Below are 24,217 nucleotides of genomic sequence, written 5' to 3' on the forward strand. Positions count from 1 at the left end.
TGGGCTCCGCGGCCCCGCCGCGGCTTCAAGCCCGCCCTGCGGCGGCGGCGGAGTGGGGCCGGGCGCCGGCAAACTCAGGCGCGGGGGCGGCCCATGGGGGACAGGTGTCAAGCGCCCGGTTGCCCTGCAGGTCTCCGACGAAAGCCATCCACGGAGGAGGGAAAGTTGCGGGCGGGACGCGGCGGGCGCCGCCGCCCCCGGCCCCAGGGGGAGCGTGCGGGGGCAGAGGGAGCAGCGGGCAGCGCGGGCAGCCCGGCCGCGGCAGTCTGGGACCGCGCCGGCCGGCGTGTTCCGCCCAGCCGAGGTGTTCCCTCCCCTCCCAGCCGCTCGCCCCCTCCTCCCTCCTCCTCCTCCTCCGTCGCCGCCGACGCCTCCTGCGGCCCCCCCGCCTCCCGTCGCCGCCGCGTCGCGGGGGAGCCCCGCAGCCCGGGTGAGTGCTGTGGTTGTAACTGCAGAGGGGTGCGAGGGAACGGGATTTCCTTTCCCCGTCTACCCCCTCCGCCCGCACTTGGCATCTCCATCGCCCACATTCCCCATCAGAGACCGACCTGGAGCGGGGCTCGGCGGCAGGGAGGACGTTTTCTAAGCAGAAAGGTCACTCCTCCCCACCTCCGGTAAATAAAGGGGTTTTTTTAATTCAGGCAGGTCGGCATGGGTCACAGCCTGCCAAGTTTCCCCCAGCATCTCTGTGGCCTTTGGCACATGTACCAAAGGTGCACCAGGACAGATAGCGTGAAAATAGGACAGGAAGATGGAAATTGGATGAAAGATCATCGCTTGCTTATTCACCCCCAGCAGTAGCTCTGGTTTAGCTTTCAACTCACCCCCGAGTTCCGTAGCGCCAGAAGTGCCCGTGTAGCGGCACATCACATGCACACCAACCTTGGCACTCAGCGCCTGAAGTGTGCCCAGACTCCTGCCTGCCCGCCCGGCACAGCTGACCAGGACCAGGCTTTCGGGCCAGGAGCCAGGTGCCCCAAGACCAGCCCTGTGCTGGGAGACAACCAGAGATGCAGGCACCCTTCCCTCAGGTCACCCAAGCAGGTGGTTGGCGAGGGCACCCTTGGTGCAACACAGGCTGCTCACATGGTGTGAGCTGCTTCTGGTACAATGCAAGGACTTGTCACCTTTGATCTATAGTGGGGACAGACCAGGTGCATCTTCACAGAATGTGCTTGCTGGATTTCAGTTCTGAGTGCAGTTATATCAAAAATACAGAAACACAGAAGAGCGTCATTGAACCGTGTAAGAAAGGGCTTAAAGAAACCTTGAGACACCATCCCTTAAGAAGGACAAGAGCAACTTTATCAAGAGGGAGAAGGAAAGACTAAAACTTCAATATATAATAAGTGGATAAATGAAGGATAATCAAATTTGAGAGGAAGAAGGTAAGATACTGCTATACAGGCATTCCAGGCATAAATACTCTAGAGGAAAAACTGTTATTAATGCCGAGCATGGGGATTTAAGATGGAGTGGAAAGAAAGTAGGAAAGAGAAATATTAGGATCTTAAATAAGGAGGTCTCCGATACAGTGAAATGTCTAAAAGGTATGACATAATATCTCTAAAGCATGTGTTGCAGGACACATTACTCAGTTTTTCAGAAAAGCTCAGCTTTTTTGTGCAGGAGGAATGGTTGGCTCTTTAGGGATACCCACCACAGCACTTCTGTCTGTAATGCTTTAGTTCCTCATCTGCAGTATTCAGATGGCCATTTTTCCCACCTTTTTCCTTTGATATGAACACCTTCCCCTGCAAGATTTTCACTGAACCTTTTTTATCTTTTGAAATTATTACATCTTGTTTAGAGCTGTAGTGCCACCAGGGTGTCAGTACCAAGTTCATACAATGCAGCTTGGACTCCAGACACCAACTGTGCTCATTAGTTTATCATTTCCAGTTCAAAAGAGTGATAGATTCTGGAGGCAGATGGATGGGTTCTTGTGTCCAATTCTTTGAGACAAATGCTTTCTAATCCACTTGCCGGACATTAGTATTTCCTTTGTAGAAAGGTGTCATTCCACATAGAGTAGTGCTTCAGCTGATTCTCACACTCAAGCATTTGTGCATTGCCATCAACCTTCCTTGGCTTGTCAGCTCCGGATAAAGTGGTACCAAACCTGGCAGTGCCAGACACAGCAGCAGCAATGGCAAGGGATGGCTGATAACCTCCGTACTTGTCAGCATGAGAAGCAAAATAATGCACCATCATTTCTGAAACCAAAATGTGATTGATTGTATAACGCGCAATCTGTTCTGAACCGGTTTTAAAATCTGTTTGTTTAATTTGCATGTACTTACGCACGAGGGCATCCCTGAGTAATTAAAAATATATAGCATCTCCGTGTTTGATGTTCTGTCACTGGTGGAGCCTGAGCCAACACAGAAATCACAAGTTAAACAACAAATATATTGCCAAAGCTGTCCTTAGTTAAGAAAGCTGATTTAAACAAGGAAGTAAACATAAAAACCATCTTAGTTTTCAGATGTCTTATTAGTAAGCAGCAGGGAAGAAGGAAATCAATCTTTGCCAAGTGAAGAGAGATAACAGTGACAGAAAAATCATTTTAATTTCCACCTAGTAAGCTGATATTAAACAGGAATACTAATACATGCAGCTTTTAGTTTTCTCTTTCTCGATTCCCTTTGAAAATGTGCTGCAGCAAATACACATTTGCAAGGAAGAACATGCACAAAAGATGGGTAAAAAGACCCACAGCCACATCATAATACAGGCAGCTTTAAATGCCCAAATTAAATCCAGTGCTAAGGTACGGGATGCTTATGCGACGTAGATGGCACAAGGAGACCTGGCTGTTTCTCGTTAATTTCACCAGCAATCCTAGCCAAAATGAAGTTATCCTTGCTCCCTGTTGGCTCTCCAATCCTCCTGCCAGGATGTTTATTCAGACCTGCTAAAATCTGTTGGAAAGGCAGGGTCAGTTTTATATCCCCAGGCTTGGACAGTCTGTGTCACCCTAGATTCCACTAATGGGAGCAAATCCTGTCGACTCATGGTACATCCCTGGCCTGGGAGGAGATCCGAAGCCACTGGATTCCCGGGAGAGGGCTGCAGTGTTTGTGAAGGAAACAACCAGTGGTGTGTGCTGGTGGATAAGGCTTGTACAGACAGAGATTGCTGCTTGGAGAAGTTGTAACTATTAATCTTCTCTCACTGTAACCCCAAAATTGGCAGCAATGCAAAACAAATGTGTTTCCCTCTTTCTGTAAGGACAGGGGCAGATTGGGCAGGACACTGATGAGTTGAGGTTGAAATAAATCAATGAAAACATCTAACAAGCCTAATCCCTTTATTTTTTTTAGGATAGTTACTTTTGCATATAATTTCAGGGGTGTCAGTGAAAGGCTTGTGATTGACACTGGTGTTAGCTGGAGGCAATTCTGGTGCAGACAGTCAAACACAGACTGATCATTTCTTAATATGATCTCTTATTGCATGCCCAGTTTCCAATGGCTTCACGGGAGTTTTAAATGCAAGAAAAATATAAGGAGACATTTTCTGGTTTATTAAAATGATTTCCAGACTTACAGAACAATTCCTTGGAGAATGAGTGTCAGAAACATGTCTAAGATGCCCAGCGAATGCACATAGCTAACTGTTCCTGGAATGTGTCTGAATTGAAGAGGGTCCCACATGTTAGAAACACTAAAGGCAATTGTGAACAAACAGGCTTGAGAGCAGCAGTTTGTCTGGCATTGCTGCACAGTGCTCAGTGCATGTTAATTTACCCCAACTCTCAGTCTATTATCTTAAAAATGGATATATTCAGTAGTTTTTGATGTAGAAGTTTTATTACTCACTAACTTCAACAAAACCAGAATTTTACCTAGTTACAAGAAAGTACAGTTAAATTAGTGAAAAATTGAGTCTAATCTACTAAAATAATACTTGAATGTGAGCAGAAACAAAGGAAAACACATTGTTTAAGGGACTGATGTGCTTTTCAGAGCCTTCCACCTCTATAGCATCTTTCAAATCATTTCCAAGCCAGAAGTGATGGAATAACTGCCTGGCAGCTACCTCTGTAGCTTTAGTGATTTTTCTGAGTGGATATATGTCTATATCATAAAAAACACTGATGCAAGTGGCAGTAATTAGATTGGACAAATCCATAGATTACATGTCAGGCTTCAAGTATTGCTTTTTAGGCCAAAATGCTCTGTTGCCAAGACCGTATCTGTTTTGTGAATTAGAAGAGGATTATCAACCATCTCACATTTCATGATGATGGACACAACATAAAAGCCTGGGTAGACATGAACATGCAGCATGAAGAGCAAACAAACAGAACAAATCTCCCTCTCAAAAGAGTGAGTGAGAAAACAAGATCTGAGTTATCAGATACATTAATTAATGGACCTCCCTTTGGTCAGCTATTTGGATGAACCAAAGTAATGAGAAAAATCATAGGAGTTCATAACCCATATGCATTATTCAGAAGATGCAGTTTAATATAAGGGGGTGTAAGAGTTTACAGTTTGGAGAAATTCACAGCAAGGAGAGGTATGAAATAATGGTCATTTATGGGGAGAAGAAAAAGCACTTATTGGCCACAGAAAAGAACAGATTAACTGAGTATTCGTCACAACACAGTTCTGAAAAAAATTGTTCTTTATAGAATGCTTGAGAGTAGAAATGCAGGCTGGAGACAGGAGTTACATATTGTCAGGCTGCATCATGTCAGTAATACCCTCCTGGGGTACTGGAGTTCCACTTTCCAGGTTAGAGTGTTTGGGAAAAGAAAGGCAAGAAAAAGCAACTAAAATTACTCAAGGCTGTAAGAATGGAATCTTTATCAAATCAAAGCTTCAAATTGGGGCAGAAAATCAGGTAGCTCTACTTTCCCAAACTCTCTTGAAGCTACTGATACGAGCCCTCCTCTGTTTTCAGGGGACATAACAGCAGAGGATGGACAGATCTGTTTGCCTTTCGGTTTACTTAGAGGCCCTCTGGGCCTCTCTTAGGGCATCTGGCTTATGTCACAGGCAATTTCATTTGGGGTAGTGTTTGTGCTATTCCCTCACACACTACTGGCTGCTCCTGATCCAAACTCATCCCAGAAAAAGAGGGAAGATGGTTTGTGTGATGATGCAGGAACTGGCACGGCCTGGCCGTAGGGACCATACTCACTGTATTCCCCAGGCTGAATTTCATCCTGCAGCTAGCTGAGGTTGTTTTTGATGCCAGCTGGATTTATTCTTGATGCCATTGTCTGCTACAGTGACTTGGGGTTTCTGAGAGACCACGAGTGTCCCTGTGGTTATGCAGTGGGGTTGAGACTTGGGAAAGCTCAGTCCCACTCCTGCCTGTGGCACTGCTTTGCTATCCAGGTTTGGGTGATTTACTTAATTCTTCTGTCCAGGAGGAGTAGAAAGTGGATGTGATTGCGCTGCTGTATTGTTGTGAATGTAACTGTGAAATACTGCATGTTCTTGAATATCATCCTTTTTCAGATATCAGCCAACTGTTACTGCATCTTAGGGAGAGTAACATGTGATTTGACAGGTACACTTCCCTGACGAGAAAAGTCAAGCTGTTTAGAGAATGAAGGTACTCCTAAAATTGCCACTTGCACAAACCCCAGCTGCACTTTTGTTCTTCAATTTTATCAACAGGAATTTGAAAACCTGGAATAAACTCAGCAAGCAATTTAAGAAAAAGGAGGTTCAAAGGAGTTATCTCTGACCTAATTGTCCATGAATGCTTTTGATACATGTCTTTTGGATCAGAGGACAGAAGAGAGCTTATGTTAGGCACGTGTCCATCCTAAGAGGTAGCTAATATGGCTCAGCTATGTTACCATCAGATTTCAAAAGAGAAATCTGATGAAATTTTAATGCCTTCTCCTTCCTACCTGGTACAATGGTGGAGAAGTCTATAAAAATATTTGGTTTTGTTTGACTCTTTTCAAATATGCTAACCGGGTTTTTTGGTTTTTTTTTTTTTTCATTTAGTGCAGGGAGAGAGAAGTATACCAATTAATTAGACCCTTCCCTTCCCTTCCCTTCCCTTCCCTTCCCTTCCCTTCCCTTCCCTTCCCCTTAGCTCATCCTGTACACTCCTACACGAACATCTTATAAATACCTTGGATCATGGATTTTTTATTTGCACTGAACTGAAATCTGTCCTTTTATATCATATATTTGGAATGAAAAATCTCTACTGGAAACCAAACCCGAGGTGAACTATTTGGAAAACACCTAGGAGCTGCCTGACATCATACTGAGTTCAGTGGAAGAGCTGGGGGAAAAGATTTCTTTTGGTTTTGCATGTAGCTTTAGAGAATCCCTAATGAGTTAAAGATTTGGATATTGGACATTAAAACAGAATCCTTTCAACTTTAAATCATTTTCTTTAGCCAGTGACCACAGAACTGGACTTTAGGACTGATAGTTCCACTCACCCAACCATTAGATACACAATTTTGCTCTGATGGAGATTGGCTCCAACAATCAAGCTGTCATTTAAAGAGAAGAAGGATGTCCTGAAAAAGAGTGATAGCTCATGTGCAGTGTGAAAGAGATTGATATGCCTAGCAAAAGGCTCTATCCTGGGTCTGCTTGAAAGATGAGGAACAATGTATTCTGCAGGGAGTTGAACTAGTTTTCTATCTATCTCTTGATAGTAGTAAAGAGACATTAGACATGGTCACTGTTAAATGCTGTTACCCTTTAATGGCATTTGGATTTTCCTCTGTAGATTTTTCTTTCTGCAGGAGTCACGTGTTTATGTTCAACTTGCTCCTCTGTTTCCATGCCATAAGAAGTCAAACTGGCCAGCTAAGAGAAATGAATCCAAAGCTTGCCTGAGGAGCAGGTTAATACCTCTGGTTTGATGGGTGCTGGCAATATGTTGTGCTTTCTTCACTGTGTAGCAGAGTGGCGTTGGTGTCCCCTCATCAGGGCCCCCATTGCTTTGAGCATTTTTTCTAAGAGCTAGCAAAAGGCAGCCTGTGTTTGGAGTACAATCAGAGGAAAGCCAAAACGTGTGTGCAACAAATAAGGCATTGGGAAAAGTAGGTCAGGGCTGGTCATGACAGAACCACTTGTTTAAGCAAATGGGCAGGATTACCAGGTTTTGACCAGATCAGTCCTGAGTGAAACATTTAACTTGGCTGAGAAGCTTTGTTTATCACGGCATCTCAGGATCCTCTCAAAGCACCTATGTTTACTAGCAGATGCCCAGACATTGACAGGATGAAGCTTTAATGAAGTTTAGGAGGAGGTGGAGACTGTTACTAAATAGGAGACTGAATTTATTCAGAGCAAATAAAAGTTTGGTTTTAAGAAGTGTAATGAATTCAGCTAATTCAACTTATTCCCACATAACTACTAGCAGAAATTTCTAACATCCAATAACCTGTTGTGAGACTGGGAGAAAATATTTTTTTGATGGTCTAAAGAAGCCTTTCAAATTCAAGTTTGACCCAAGTATAGCACTCAGAATGCCAGATCTGTCTTTAAGGATTTTATTATTTTTCCTCTTCATTGCTATAGGCTGCACTGTGCTGCAGTAGGGGTGTGTTTTCTGAAACAGATATTAAAAAAGAAACCATATAGGGATGCACAGTACAAGTACTGAGCACTTTTCCAAAAGCATAGGCAAAGAAGTCAAGAAAAGTGGATTTATGTTCACTTCAAAGCACCATGCCTGATTATCAGGTGAAAAAAAGAAAGATAATGGTGCAGCATGATCAGTAACAGATGAGGATTTTGGCTGTGTAAATGCTATTTTCCTATCAAGATCACACTGTCTCCCTTCTGAGCCCAGAGCATGTGCACTGGCTGTCTTCTCAGGCTCTCCCTTTCAAAGGGGCAGCTCAGCTCCGGTGCATGGGTCAGATGCAAGCTGGGGAGATACATCCAGAAGGTTTGCGTGCCTGCAGCCTCCTGAGCAGTAACATCCCACCAATTCCTCACCAGCATTTTACGAAAGAAGCACAGTTTGCTGCACAGCAGAACTTATCACCTAGATTTTGACAAAGCTAGTCACAATAGCTTGGCACTTTTAATTGAACTTTATGGAAATCTCGGTAGTTAAGTTTGCCTGTCTGTCTTTTAACCATACTGTACTTTAGGGAAATACTTCATCATGGAAAAGAGAATATTCTTACCCCTTCAAGGGCATGGATGCTGGAAAGCAGGAGGGGAATTAAGGGGGCATATAGTGGATTGTTGAGAATTTTCTGCTGTAAAAACTTCCAAGGAAAAATATTAATCTGCTAAAAACAAGCTCCTGGTGGAAAAACTTCAGAACTGGAAAGAGCATTTTGGTTTACACTGGGAAAATGGGCATGTTGGTTCTGCCATCCCTAGCCAGATGAATCTTACCAGCTGTGCTCTCTGCCTACAGGATTTTATCAGAGGCTCGCTGTGGGGCTCCAGAATGCTTCAGTTCTCCACCGTCTTGACCCTTCTCCTGCTTTTTTCTCTCTGGTATCTAGCCAAGCAGGGTAAGACTACCATAACCTACATTCCCACTCTTGAAGTTTAAATCATCTCTTTTTGTAATGTCACCTTACCTTGAAGTATAGTTCAATGGGCAGAGGTGGAATGCATCAGAATTGGGTTCAGTTTCCTACTCTGCCCTGGGCTCCATGGATAATGCTAAAGAAGTCACATGGCCTGAAGACATCAAATAGGGATAATAATAACTCCCTCCATTAGAGGTAAGGGTCTCAGGATAAGCACAGTAGAGGCTATGAGTAGCCATATATGACCAAGAATGGAGCATATCAAAGCACAGATATGTATTGTCATCAGAAAGAGGAACAGCTCCAGGGACAAGAGCTTGAAAACTGCCTACCTATGCTGTAGTCATTAAAGCCATCCTGAAGGCAGGCAAGGGAAAGTTAAAAATAAGATGTGCTCCTGATGCTTTGGGGTTTTGTGCCTTCTGCATTTGAAACAAGTTGTGGAAGCTACAGCTGCAAACAGCGGAAGCAGTGTTCTTTGCCCGGTACGACCAGAACAATCGTGCTCCATGGTGTCTGTGCCAAGAAGGAAAGGCCAGATCTGACCTGTGACCCCTTTCTAATGTCAGTGGTAGGTGCCTGTGGAAAAAATTAAAAGCTTAAAAGATATTCCTTGTCAGTAAACATTCCTCTGAGGAATTGTGCAGAGCAGAATATGGAAGTGAGGGAGAAAGCTTCAGTGTTGGAGACAGACACCTTCCTACATTGCAGCAGTCCGCAATACTATGAGAAGATTTCTTTTTACACTGGTGAAGCAAATCTACAGTAGTGTGTAAAAGTAAAGCCTGCCAAATATTGAGGCCAACTGATTTCAACACAAAAATGAAGCTGCTAGTTCTCATGTCTCATGGGCACTGAATATTTTTTGTTTTAGCACAATGTGCTAAATGGTGGTTTTGGTACAATAGAGTACAGGTTTTAAAAAGTCTGAATATGGATCAGACTTTCCGACTGTTCAAGTGTCTGCAGAAGATTTTGTTGCAAAATCTGGAACCAGACATGATATTCAAACATGAAATACAAACCACCTTCCAGCATCATACCTCAGAAGTCATTAAATGATCGTATTTTTGTATCAAGGATAAATTTAGGAGATAGGCTAAACTTTACTGAAATTGTCAGTTACAAATGTATCATGTTTGCCTTCATAAAAGATAAAACTAGCAAGATTTAATCACAGTTTAATTGATTAAATTAAGTTAATCATTTCTCTTAACTAAGGTTTAGAGTCTAACAGGAAACAGTTCAGACTCTTTCCTTCCGTATATCTCTGGACAATCTCTGCTAATTTCCTTTATAACATTTCTTACATTTTTCCCATTTTGTCAAAAACAGGAATTTATTTGGCAAAAGTATTGACATTTCTAAGTTACTGCACATAACAAACAAGTGGTATGAGAGCCAAGAGTCTTGAAAATATGTATCCAACATTCTGTCCTTTGCTCATACAGTGCTTTACACAGGATTATTTTCATCCTTTCCCTAGTGTAGGAATTGGGAGACCTGCTCTGAAACTTTGCAAGATCAAAACAAGAGTAGAAGCTAGAATGGGAAAGCGGCAGAAAATCAGGTTGCAAACACTTTGCAATTTTTGTTTGATTTATGCCCTTGCATTTGCATGACAACATTTTCAGCTGAATCCTGCACCATTAATGTCAGTGAACTTCTATCATTAATGGTCAGGAACTTGCTAGAATGTTCTGATTTTTATATTTTGCTCTTAAATTCTTTATCTGCTCTTCTTCCCTGTTCCATAGCTATTTCTCTGTTGATCTGGTTGTTTATATTGAGACCAGTGATGCAGCATTCAGCTACCTCCAAAGTTTGCACCTTGATCTCGGTAATGTGTTAAGCTAATGAAAACCTAGTTGTAGAGGCAGGTTGCTGAGTAACAGTAGTTTTGAAAACATGTAATAAGATTTCTACTTGGACACTAGTGAATTCTATCAAGAAAAGAGAGATCTCGGCAGGGAAAAATACCCGCATAGTACCAGTAATTCCTAAGGGTGCCTGCTGGGTTGTTTTTTTCATTCATTTCTTCCTGTCTGAGAGCTCCACCTAATGGAATTGGAAGGAAGGTATCAGCCTTTCAGATTTCCATTAAAATCCCTCTCCTTACTTCCATGCTGTTGTTCGCGTGTTGCCAGGATGGAGTGTGGGAGGAGGTGCATCCTTTGACTTTTGGAGTAAAGTACAATTAGTGAACAGGAATTCTGTACTATGAAATCTCCTTTTTTAGTATTTCAGGGTTTGAACATACTGCAATTTCTATAAAGGCAAATTTAATATAGTTAAACTAAATGTCTCTGAATTTTTGCACTCAGTTTGCTTAGCTGCAAGATCTGTTATCTTGCACAGTCAGGGCTTCTTAACTGTGCATACCACTACTGCATAACACTGCAGCACTTTTCAGGGGTACAAAATAAATAGCTTGCAAGATCAAGGTCGGAATCTGCAGACAGAATAAATGAGACCATAGGACAACTCATATTCACACAAACTGAGGAGAGAATGCTATTGTTGCTGCTCTGAAGACATTGGTGGCAGAGTATTCCCAAAGATGGCATTTCTGCCATCAGTATTACCCCTGCAGAAATAATGAATGAGTGCCCCTTCCCTCTGCCCTCACTGAAGTCATGTATAATCATAAAAATCATGAACCTAGCTTTTATATTATATTGATTCCAGATCTTCATTTTTTTTATTTTTGCTGCAATAATGTTTTCAAGCTTTTCTTTGCAATAGGGAGGGGGGTAGATATTTTCCCTTTTTGCAGTGAAAGCTGAGATCCTCACAGTAAGCAAGATACTTTAGTATCCAAGACCTGAGGGACATGATGTAGAACATCATCAAACCTGCAACCTATAAAACCCAAGACAACTGTGTGTAATATTTTTAATATCTTAATCCCATTACTGACAAGCTGTTATTTTGCCTCAGCACAGAGAGTTAAATCAAACAGAAGATGTAACACGGTCTGCAAGAAAAGCAAAGCAGAATGAATCCTTGAAAATGCAATGAGGATGCTGTTTGTTGAGAAATACGGTTTCCTGATACCTGTCAGAAAAAGAACATTTTACTCTTCCAAGTATATAAGCCAAGGGATGCTACGTTAGAAGGAGGGCTGTGGGTGCTGACAGGTGTCCAAGGAAAGAGAGAGAAAAGGCCATCAGCAGACAGGCAGTTCTACAGATGTTGAGAGAGAGCAGCTGAGTCAGATGCTCTGTATTCAAGGTTGTAATGAATGGCTGGAGGTCAGGTAAAGGGAAATATATCCAGACAATTCTGACGCTTTAAATACCATGTCAGTATGCCAGGACTCACACAGTAGTATTATTATTGTATCGATACTGTTACAAATATTGTATTATAAGCCATGGTAAACTGCCTCAATTCAAGAAGGAAAGAAGCACTCCAATAAAATCCCTCCGTGACTTGGTAGAAAAGGTAAAGAGGGCACACTATTGCAAATTTCAACTTATGAATGGAACTACTTGATTCTGAGGATGTACGAGAGGGAATAGACTGTGGAAAATGGTAAGCTCACTGTGGGAAGATGACAACTAAAATTAGAGAAAACTGGGAAGTTGTATTTAAATTCTAATGAAAGTTATAACAGTACAGAAATTATAGGGTGAAATGCAATTGCTACTTCCTGGATGGAATGTGGTTGGCATGCATGAAACCTTTTCCACATTGACTCCCCACACATTCAACCTGCAACCTTAAGCATGTGCTGAGAGGGATGAAATGGAGGGTAGAGCATCGTGGAGACATCTCAGCCAGGCTCTGTAGTAATCCTTGCAGGGATTACTACTCGATGGTATCATGTAGCCAGTGAAGTGCACAGCACCTGCCAGCCAGGGGACACAGGAGCAGCTGTGTTGCTGCTGAACCAGCAACTGTGGCAAAATCGCTCTCCTCAGATGAACTTGGTTCATTATAATCTCATTGTAATATTAACACATACCTCCAAGGTGTGCCCACCTCCAAGGTATGATCACGCCTCACTGGGCATGTGCTGAATATTTTACTGACCATAGAGCATGGTGCTAAAAACACCAAGGCTGTGGGTTTGAGGCCTGTATGTGTAAGAGCTGGACTCGATGATCTGTCTGGATTCCAACTCAGAACATTCTGCTATTCTGGAATTTAAGAGCAAATTGAGAGAATTTTACACCAATCAGTAACAAAAGTATGTATGACTGGTGTCACTTAAGCTCCACCCAAAATGTAAAGAAATAGTTAAGAATGAGAAGAAATTATGGAAGACTCTACCATAACTTTTGAGATCAGCTGACAAGGCTGAGCCTGTCTTCTTCTCCACAGGAACGCCTATTGGATAAGAAGAAACTTACTCTATATGTGCTGAATGATTATCTCAAAATAGCTTTCACTGGTGATTACAGCTTGTCTGTCTATTGCTTTAAATTTGGTTTTTGCTATCAACTGCAATCTTCTAAACTTATCTTTTCACAATTTTCTATTATCAGATTGTTTATTGATAAAGTGTGTTATTCCATAAACTGTTCAGTGTGTGTCCTTCAAGGGTGCTAGCAGTCATACTCGATAGAAGGGGGGACATCCAGGAGGGGGTTCCCATTCCTAAATTGTTGTAAAGGATTCAGCTCTGATTCGTTGTCAGCGCATGCCCCTGAGCAAGTCAATTGAACTGTCCTCCAATACAGCACACTGATCAGTGGAGTCCCCATAATGGGACACTGGTAGACTGGGCAGGAACAAGGGTCTCAGCTTTCCTGGGGCACCCACAGACCAAAAAAACCATAGAGGGGTGAAGGAAACCCCCCTTTTATGTGACATTCACATACTTGCCCTAAAGAATGTATCATGCTGCCACTGCTGGTGTCAGAATAATGGTTGTAGGGACCGCTGGGGTGATCCACATGGGTATTTCTACATCCCTGTTAAATCCTGTGTTTGTTCCTAGGGATAAGTGCAGAAATAAGGGTTTGTTCTGGAGGCCTTCCTTATGTGTCTGTGTAAATTTGTACTGCTCTGAGAAACTCAGAAATGACACATATGGCCATGCTTACACTTTTAATGTGGTGAAGAAAAAACATAAGGGTGTGAGTTTCCCAGAACACCACTCCTCGTGATTGCTTCTTGCCTCAGGCTGGAGCTAGGAGAGGCTGCTCCCGAAAAGCTGTGAGGAAACAAAAGGCTACAGGTACTACAAGCTTTCTTCTTGGCAAGGAGGCATAGACAATTCCTAGAAACGAGCAAGCTGACACCTACTTCTAGCAATAGACAAATTTTAAGTCATCCTGTGCCTAAAGTCTATGTAACATCTCATGTTTCAGTTCTGGTACATTCTGATTTGCCAAGTGGACACTCAAGAGCAATACCACAAATAATAATATTTCATTCAACAGTGTTTCCTATATTAAATGGAAACTGAAACATGCTGTGGGAAATGGAATGCTTTTTTAAATGAAACTTTGTATCAATTCAGCTACCAGGCATCTTGGACTGTGATAGTCTTATTTCTGGATTATTTTATTCCTTACATAGAGCAACAATGACTGAGCTTCACCTCATTAACTTTATGTGTCTGCAGTATTGTGACCATGTCTGAAGCACATCTGAACTCCCTTTGCTATCCATGGAGGGAAATAAGCACTTTCTGGTGTACCACCCATTTTAGAAAGCAACTTTAGCATGAGGTGTGTTGCTTTGTAGAAAAGGCCTTTTCATTACACAATAAATGGAGTCTAGGCAGCTAATTCAGATGTTTATGTCCAGCCTTGGTCTGATGAATCATGCTCCTGATGCCTACACTAGAGTGCCATGTGCATTTGGAAGAACAGCATGACTGTTTCAGGTGGCTGACTTCCAGTTCAGTATTACTGAGAAGCCATAGAATAAAGCAGTCTCTGCTTGGGAGGAAAAAACCTGTGAGAGGTCTGGAAAGAAGCAATGGTGAATAAAATTTTCTGAGATTTACTTCTCAGTTGTTCCACTGCCCAACCCCGTGACTTCTACTGCCAACAACAGCTGCTTCATGAGGCACCACGGTCAGGCTCATCCTTCTGCCCTGGCCCAAAAGTTCCCCAAGGTGCAGTGAAGTTCTTATCCTGTCAGCTCTGTGGGGTTTCCCCCCAAGTGGAATGTGCAGAGAAATTTTTGTAGGAAAGACAGTATGGTTGACTGCAATATGAGGCTGATTCAGTGCTCCAGCTAAAGTCCCATAGGGCATATGTTAAAATTGGCAGATGATGCAGAACTCATTCCATGTGATTCCTGCCATAGCTAATACTTCAAAGTAGCTGATTTCTGCTATGTCATATGCCTTTTTTTTCATGCATGTCCTGCTTCACTCCTTTTCCCTGCTGCAGCTCCTTCTTGCCTCAATGTTTGCTTTTCTTCACTGTACTGTATCACTGCTGGGCCTATGCATCATTTATGTGGTAGCTGTGTTTTTTGGGGTTGTGCTGCAATAGAGAGACAGTATCTGAAAAATGGGATTCAGCAGCAGTGCAAAGATACAGCTTTTCATGGATCTCAAAAAAAGGATTGTATAAGATGCACTGATCTTTTTACCTGCTTTTATTCTGCCAAGGATCTAAAATCAGTAAATGCTGCAACCGTTACTTAAGAAAGAGGAAATTAATACAAATGTGAAGTCAACTGAGTTGTAAAGATCAGACTCATTCTTTCATCTTTGCAAAAATTGTTCATACACTGTTGATGGACATGAAAGTAGTTTAGCTGTACTGCTGCCTCTAAAGCTTCAGCTACACTAGTAAGTTAAATATGCAGAGGATTATTCTCTGCCAGGGGCCAACTGACCGTGAAAACCTGCACCTTTTGAGCTTGCAGACATTGACAGCAGCATGGTTACTTGCACACAGTGTATCTGGACTGATCAACAGCCTGTGCTGACCCCTGAGCCATGCATTCAAATTCTTTGGGCATCTCTCAGGCTAAAACAGTGACCTGAAACATTTTAAAAGTTTGAAAACACATTCTCAAGGTGTGTTTAGTGTGAACTGCCCACACATGGCCTCAATGTCCAGCCCAGTGTGACTGTCATCCGAGTGTTCTGCTGCAGGGTCAGGTGGTAAAGGGGTGTTTGGCAGTAAGCAATCATGGGGAAAATAAAACTGTGTGGAAACTATGCTGAATCCTGAAAGTGACTTTTATTGTTACTGTTTTAATCTTGGTATTCAGCTCATGAGTCATCATTAATTCAAAATTTATGAAAATTGAAACTTTATAAACAAGTGACACTTCAAACTGAAGAACAAATTGTTAACATTTCTTTTGTAGTGATTAATTCTATAAAATTTTAAATCTTAAAAAAACTATAAAAGTCCTGTGATAAAATTTATAAGGATATGGGAATATCTGCAAAAAACTATGAACAATTGGTAGATTGTTCTGCCAATTACTTATGGAAATATGTATTCCATAAATATGGAAGTATGTTTGGTATTATATATCTGCTCACATGAATATTTTTTGCATAAACTTAGAATTGGAAAAATCTTGTGATTAAACTGATTAAAAGTAACATTACTGCAACACACTTCTGTTAGAATAATTTCTTTTTTCTAAGTCAACAGCTTGTAGGCTGATCTATTTATTTCTTTAGGGAGTATCAACTGTGCCAAAGAAAAAAACTGTCTGCTCTGAGAAGTTAAATTATTTCCCTGGCTAAAGTCCAGAGACAATATTGTTCTGTTTGAAATACGCAGGCAGATTGGTGAGATCTATGCACCGCCCCTCTTCAACTTCACAATGTGAACATCTCTAGGGAGAAGTCCAAAGGCTTTTGTATGTGAACACAGGGAGAGAATAGTCCTACATACCATCCCATGAGGACTGAAGTGGTGATTTTGGAGCTGTATGCTGTCTCAACCTGCCAAATTTGACTTATAATACATTTCAGAAGGTCACCTGTGAAAGAGTTCAAAGTAGGAAAATGAAAACAAATCATAGTCAAAAATAAATCAATTTGGAGAAAACTGAGGATTCTCCCACTTCCTTGCCAAATTAAAAGATGAAAAAAAAAATTACTTCTGTCTGGTCAAATGAAACATCCTTCATTTAGAAGAAAAGATTTCATTTGTTTCTGTGAAATTTCTGGGGGAAACAAAGGGATTTTTATTAAAAACAGAAGTAAACATCAAAATCAGCAATCTAAGGTGCTATAATACATGCATATTAACTGGAACACAGAAGTGATTGAATGAATCAGGTGATTTGTCCTTGTGGCGGTTATTAATATGCATAAGGTCTGACATTCTTTCCATGCTGCAGTGCAGGCTACTTTGAAGTTTCTTAAATTTCCCACTGCCATGTATTTCTTAACCAGAAGCAAATCTGTTCTTTGAGATGAACCTCTATGATTCTATGAAATCGATGTTTCTTTTCCTGCCAATGTAGCACATTATGAAACACCACTGAAGAACTCACTTTACTACCATTACCTTCAGAAGCATGTCTTCCACTGACTTTACTGAGAGCAAGATGGGTATTGCTACAGAATACAATATTTTCCTATGAAACCAAGATCTGTGCTGACTTCAGTGGAAAATTTTCCTGCTAATGGAGCATAGGATTGAGTAAGATGATTGTGTTTTTCACCTCGATGAAAATAGAAATGATGGAATTGCTTTCCTTAGCTCATCTTTTGTAAATAATTTGCTATACTGCAATGATATTTACTTTGGGAGTATAATTTAGTAGGCCAGAAATTTTGAAATGTAAATATTAGAGCCTAACAATCTGATTTAGTTTGAATGTGTGACAGCAATTGGTTAAGTTCTTCCAACCCCCTGGATGCACCAGGAGTGCTTTTACTTAAACTTAGTCTAAAAAAACAAGTCTGGTTTTGTAGACACATAATTTTAGTAGCTAGAAAATTATTAGATATTATTCATACCATCATTTGAATCTTTCTTAGCTGGAGGATAAGATTATGGGTTCATATTCTGTATTTGTGCTTGAAAGTTATTTGTTAATATTTTATGTTTATTAATAGACCAATAAGAACTTCTGTACTGTGCAATATTTGTATGGTGTTCTTAGAAGAGGTTTCTAATTAGACATGATGCAAATACTTCTTGTTCCTGCCTGAACATGAAAGAGAACAGCAAAATTTGGGGAAAAAACCCCAAACAAAACACTGATAAGGGATCAACCCTACATGGTATATGGTCCTCTACTGTAGAAGCCTTCAAGAAGAGAATTTCATAGGGAAACTCATGAGATTTCACCAGTGGCTTTAATAGATTTAGAGAAAAGCCCACAGCAAACCCTGCTGGAAGACACAGAGAGAGGAGCCCAGGCAACTTTTCTGAGTCTGCCATCACATCTCTTCCTGCTCCCAGCACCTGCTGGAGGTAGAACTCCTGAGGTGCTGGTCAATCATACACAGCATCTCAAGTCACAGAGAGAAGGGAGAGCTCCAGAGCCCAGCTGCCCACTGTGGTGCTGACCTGGGTGGCACATTTCCCAGCAGCAACGGAGCCCCTTTCTCTCTCAGGGGGAACTTTGGGCCAGAGCAGCTCTTGCAGCAGAGTCCCTCGGGCTGCAGCAGCATCACTGCATAGAGCAGCTGCTGCACGTGTTGGTGGTAATTCAGTTCTGCAGAATACTCTGGTCTTAACCAAACTATTTTTGCAATCCATGCACTGGGTCTAAATGGAAGATGGCTGTGGCTTTGCTGCAGTGGATGGCAACTGCCAACATAGAGGAAGGAGGGTTTCTGTGTTTCTGGGACTGTGTTTCAGGGTCACGGGTTTTCAGCTTCAGCCCAGCTGGGCATTCTAGTTTTAATGCAAAAGCACTTAGATTCAATTAGGCCAAACTATAGGAAATCATTAAGAGCTCAAAGATTTCTAAATTAGATCTAGCTGAAGGGTGAAATGTACATTTTCACATAGCAGGCACAGCGTCTGCCAGGGGAGGTCTGGCAGGGCCGTTCCAGCTCCCTGCTATGTGACAGAGGGAAGAGAACTTTAAGCGGCTTGAGGCATTATATAAGATCAAAAATAGGGTTAGAATGAAATAACAATTACAAAGTGCTAATTGAATCGTGGGCACAGTGACTGCTGGAGCTAATTAGAAAGGGACAGGGATGTGTGTGCACCAGTCTCTCACTCAGGAAGGGATTTGCCCCAGTTCAGGTTCTTCGCATCGCTTGATTTCCACTCAAAGCAGCTACTGGCAGACAGAGAGGTGTTTGGCTAATACAATTTCCCATCTAGGCATTTTAACATAGAACACTTGAAGGAGACAAGGGCTTAACAACATGCAGTATTCTCCCATGACAGATTATTCAGTTTAAAACTGATTTATTGCAATTTAGTGCCAGGCAAATGAGAATTGTCCTGCAATTGTACATAGGCATGGCAAAGCTTGAATGCTTCTAAGACAAAAAAAACACAAAGCAAAAAGCTTGTTGGCCAAGTAAAAATTAAAGAATATTAACAACAAAATTAGATAATGTTGTCAGCTATATCCAGTATGAAGAATTAAGCTTCCCTTCTTTTTTTTATACATTTATTAGGTATTGATTCATTTCCATATAGTGTAGTATACCTTGAACAACAAAATCAAAAGCACTGCAAAACTCATTTTTACCTTTCTGAAGCTTATTATGCTTTTGTGCTTCTTATAATGTAGATACTGTAAAAGAATCATATGCTATTATGGATGATTTATTCATACTTTTCTTTAAAAAGGGAGAAAATGGCTGTGTTACCATTGAAATTTTTGGCTTTTTTTGCTATTCTTCTGTGTTGTCATTTTATCATGAAGTAGAGCAGACAAAGCCACTTGCTAAATAACAACACCTCTCTCTCCTAAAAGCAGGAAATGGGAGGAAGGAGAGCTTGCATTAGAGGGCTGGCTACTGAGGAAAAAATAAATCACAGCACAACTTCACCCACTGTTACTCAGTGTGAAATTAAAGTAAGATCCTTCACAATTTCTTGGCTTCAGAAACATGTATACCTACTTAAGTATTATGTGTACTTAGGTACGCACAAAACTGAAGCATGTGTTATGTCCCACTGCCTGAGACCTGTAGAATCAATGGATACTGACACTGACTTGGAAGGGGACAAAAGTGGGAGGAATTTTGCCCACTTGTACCATTAACTCTCTGAGTTTTCCAGTTTAGTAATGTGAAAAATGTTAGAGCAGGAACACACTACATACTTATTAACCATTTATACAATTTCTACCAATTAATTTGCTTCCAAGCATCACAGCTCTCCTTTTTTTTTTTTAGTGTATTAGCCATAATTATAATTGATTTTCATTGCCCCTTCTGTAAATCATGCTTACAAAAAAATAAGGAACTTACTGTTATCTTCATGTTGAAGCTATGTGAGTGGAGATCGCTGGTAAAAGGGGTGCTAGGAATTCATGAGAGGGATGACAAAGTGACAGAATGGCATTGATATATTTGCTAACTCAGTTTTTATTTCCATTGGTTCTTGTAAATATCAAATCTGTATAAATTGTTAAGTCAATATTGTAGAGAAAAACCACTGGGCAGCTCAAGGAAAAATGAGAACAGTTTCTATCATTTCCCGATTTAACATAGAACCAATCTATTGCAGCTCTTCCCAGGAAAAGAATATGTTATAATGATGCAAAAATGATGTCAGAGACATAAGCACAATGAAATCTTCTAGATATGTGTCTTTAACAGCACCTAGGAGCCAAGCCATAGACTGAACTGTGACTTGGGATCTGTACAGTTTGAAGACTGCTCCTAACCAAAGAATTTAGGAAGTGTATATGGTAGAGGAGATACAGCAAGGCTGTTAGACTGAAATAGGCCTTTTTATGCAATGCCTTGTGAGACAAGCATGTGTAAGACACATTTTTTTGACCATGTTAGGCCAAAAAGAGACAACAAAAGAACACACAAGTCTGAGAAGACAGGGATGGTGTAATGAACAGATGCTGCTTCGTGCAGGAGAAAGGAACCTCGTCTGCATATGGCTCCGTGCCTGAAGACTGAAGAGCAGGTCCTAAATGCACAGGCCACTCTGACTGTTTCTTACAAGAATTTTAGGAATCTTTCTAAAAGAATAAAAGTAAAGCACATTTTCTTTAGCAAGTTTATCTTAGGAAATTAAATAATGGTAGAAATTCAAGCGTCATCAAAATAGCTCAGCATAATTAGCTACCTCGAGACCTTCAGAATTTATTTGCTTGCCTATCACAATTTCCAGAAAGATAGGAGAAAAAACAGACTTCTCTAGGCTGACTCAAGCAATGCTAAGTAGAGGAAATGTTAGGCAGAAGTGCAATTACGTACATGATCATATTACTCCAAATATATATTGATTAAGAATATGTAAAGTTAGAACAGGAGATCAAACCAGGCCAACAAAATGAAACAAAAATTTGCTAATTTCCTTATATGCTTGTACGAGTTAAACATTTCCTTTCTGTCCTATCAGAGAAACAAAGAAAAATAATTTTCTTAATTGATTTAATCACTGCATTTACAGGTTAGGATTTTAAAGCTCATAATTTTTCTTACAAGCTGAACAAGGGATTGTTGATTTTATGGGCCTAGTTCATTTGTACCCTGTCATAATCTCTTGCCAATTTATTTTCCTATAATGTTAATGCCATCCTATGTACTCCAAGCAGTGAGCTCAGTAGCTGTGGCAAGATCCTGGAACATTATCCTACAGGTGAAGCATTTTCCAGTTGGATTTTTAAGGACAAACGAAGCTTCCAATCTTGGATGAGGTTTTACTGAGCTCCCCTAGATGGCACTCTGTATGGATACTACTAAAACTGCCGCAGTAAATCTTTCTCCACCTCAGCTTTATGTATTTTGCTAACCAATTACTCCAAAGTCATTGTAAAGTGAGGGTGGAAATACAATTTCCATCTTCAGAAGCAGTAAAAGATAAAGCCAAGGGGGGAAAAGTAATATTCACAGTGCTTTGTGCACCAAATGGGGTTGGAAAGTTCTGCTTCTAGGGTCATAATCACATCATCACTGATTGTTCTTTTCTTTTTTTGATCTTTGTTTTTTTTAGAGGTGATCCCTTTTGTGCCATCTTGCCACTGGCATAACTACAACATGAATGGCTCTGTTTTTGCAGCAATCTCACAAGCTGGAAGAAAGCAACTCGCTAACAGAAGTTTCATGCCACCATTGAGTGTCTTGTTTGGAACTATAATACTAACAGAGAAGGATGCTTGATTTCTTGTTTCTGACACTTCACCAGCTCCAGGAGGGATTTTTTTCTTTGGTGGTGAAGGTGCTAGACTTTTACAAATCCCCTCTTCTTCATTTTTCTACCATCTTCTGAATGCCTAGCTTGCAAGTGGCATGCCAGGACAGCATACTTCCAGTCTAAAGGATTAAAAAAGGAAGACTGTTTTTCTGTTCAGCCTGAATTTTGAGCATAACCTAGAGGAATATGTGTGGGACTGTAAATGCTTCCCCCTGACCACTTGGCTGTACCTCCTGGTGCCTGAGTGCATACCCTGAATATGCTGGCTGTTGGGGGACAGGTGGGCTGCAGGATGAGGTGCTACCCTCAAAACCCTTGCTCATAAAACTGTAGTCTGCAAAATGCTTTCATAGCTTAAAAATGCAGCTTGCTCGTGATTAAAATTTTGTAGCCAGACACAGCATGTAAAAATTCTAGGCTTATTTTCATTAATACATTCTATGAAAACAAAACTGAATGGTTATGTTCGGTGTCTGCTTTATCTTTTATTCAAAACAGGACACAGCAACTAATGAGAAAAGGAATGAAACAGAGCTACCATTTCAAGGAAAAATCTAAACAAATCCTAATTTGCAAATAACTTTCACCCAATGTCATGCTGTGAACTAGAAAGAAACACAAGAGAAGAGAAATCAACAACATACAATCACAGAATCACCAATGTTGGAAGAGACCTTTAAGATCATCAAGTTCAACCATCAACCCAGCACCACCACTGCAGCCCCTAAACCAGTAAACCATCACCCAGCACCAGACCCGGGCACCGCTCAAACACCTCCAGGAATGGTGACTCCAACACCTGCCTGGACAATGCCTGTCTCAGCCCAATGCCATTTCCTCTGTTCCTCTCACTGCAGGCACAGTAGAACAGACCGGCCCCCACCTCACCACACCCTCCATTCAGGTGGTTGTAGAGAGTGATGAGGTCCCCATGAGTCAGACCCTCCTCACAAGACATATTCTCTAATCCTTTCATGAGCCTTGCTGCCCTTTGCTGGACAGTCTCCAGCACCTCAGTGTCCTTTTTTACAGTGAGATAAAAAAGAACTGAATGCAGTATGTGAGGTGCTGCCTCACCAATGCTGAGTACAGGGGGATGATCCCTTCCTTAGTCCTGCTGGCCACATTCTTGGTACAAACAACAGTTTGTATCAGCAACAATTATTTGCCATAATCTTGAAAATAAAGGTGCTAGGAGGACAATCCCATTATGAAAGAGTGAAAGGAGTAAGAAAGTTTGAATTTTGAAGTCACTGTCAACAATTTTACCAAAACAAGAAAAAAAAAATACTGTCTCAAGGCCTGAGCAGAATCTTTAGGAGTCCAGAGAGCTGACCCACATGTCTGAGATTGGGTTCATCATGGCAAGGTGCCTTACTCCTGGTCCTCTGACCAGAACTTTTCATTGCCCAGGGGACTGTTAGTTATCATGGGTTATTCTGGGATGGATTTTTCATGGTTGTTTGCATACAACAAGGACAAGTCTTTCTAATTTCTCAAGCAATTGCTAAGTATCTTTTTAAAACTCTTCCACTTGCAGGTCCTGACACTGAGAACCACTAGGAATCATTGAAGGCTTTTGCCAAAATGGGGAAGGAATGCAACAGAAAACAATGGGGTTTAAGGTACACATAGTTACACAAGCAAGGCCCTTGAAGTCAAAGAAATGAAAAAAACCACCACATGAATAATACTGTCATTCTGTAACCCCTCCCAGATTCAAAGGTTTGCCCTCAGTTGTTTGAGTCAGTAAACAGGCTCTCAAGATCCAGCCAGTGAAAATGAAAACTAGTGCAGTGGTGTGTTTAAAAGCAGCTTGTGTATTGAACCTGATCAGCCTATTTATCCTCTTTATCACTTGCAGAAAGCCCAACTGCTGTCTCTTGAGAGGCAAATAATTTAGACTGTGTCTAGGAGAGCTGCGATCTAAGATAAATGGCTGTCATCAGAGTGATAGAGTGACACATACGAGTGGTGGAGCCTCATGATGGCAGTCTGATTGCTAGTTTGGCATCTCGTATTATCTGTGCTAGCATAAGAACAAATTTCTATAAATACGTGGTAGAAAGGGTGCAATTTGTTCTTCATATAATACCTTTTTTATGCTCTAGCGGAGCCAACTGAGTCGCTGAAGTATCAGCACACTGTTACAGTGCTTTTTAAAGAAGTATTCCCACAGAATCTGGAATTGTGTATGTCTCTAATTATTTTATCATCAACATTTGTAAGTCAGTATTAGCACCCTGCTTCTTGCAAACTGCAGCTTAAACCCAAGAGCTAATATAAGGTGCTCTCAAAAAATCAGGCTGCAGAGGATTCAGGCTGGACTTTCCAAAACAGTGGGAAGATTTTCCCAGAGTTCCTCTGCATCTCAGTTGCTTCTTTTTCAACTGTGAAGCATACAATCTCCCACTCCCATGGGAACAGTGCGATGGCAAATTCATTCAGTGTCTTGAAGCACCTATATCATGGAACA

The 24,217-nt window shown here is 41.2% G+C and overlaps 1 protein-coding gene across 3 annotated transcripts in view; it reads left to right on the forward strand.

The window, feature by feature from the left end:
- LOC121671040 (collagen alpha-1(III) chain-like) overlaps window positions 1–22,193 on the forward strand; it is a 23,271-nt gene extending 1,078 nt beyond the window's left edge. Inside the window, exons 1-3 of one of the 3 annotated variants that reach the window (XM_042042218.1) lie at window positions 24–430; window positions 8,377–8,476; window positions 21,541–22,193. In XM_042042218.1, the coding sequence (XP_041898152.1) occupies window positions 94–430; window positions 8,377–8,476; window positions 21,541–21,577 (474 nt within the window). In that variant the 5' untranslated portion in view covers window positions 24–93 and the 3' untranslated portion in view covers window positions 21,578–22,193. Of the gene's footprint in view, window positions 1–23; window positions 431–8,376; window positions 8,477–21,540 lie in introns of those variants that run through there. The other 2 variants (XR_006018366.1, XR_006018367.1) reach the window with 2 other exon arrangements.
- The last annotated feature ends 2,024 nt before the right edge of the window (window positions 22,194–24,217 follow it).

Source organism: Corvus kubaryi, unplaced genomic scaffold (genome assembly GCF_017639235.1).
Source record: "Corvus kubaryi isolate FWS band 111438036 unplaced genomic scaffold, C.kubaryi_AGA036_p1.0 133, whole genome shotgun sequence".
In the NCBI taxonomy this organism is placed as follows: domain Eukaryota; kingdom Metazoa; phylum Chordata; class Aves; order Passeriformes; family Corvidae; genus Corvus; species Corvus kubaryi.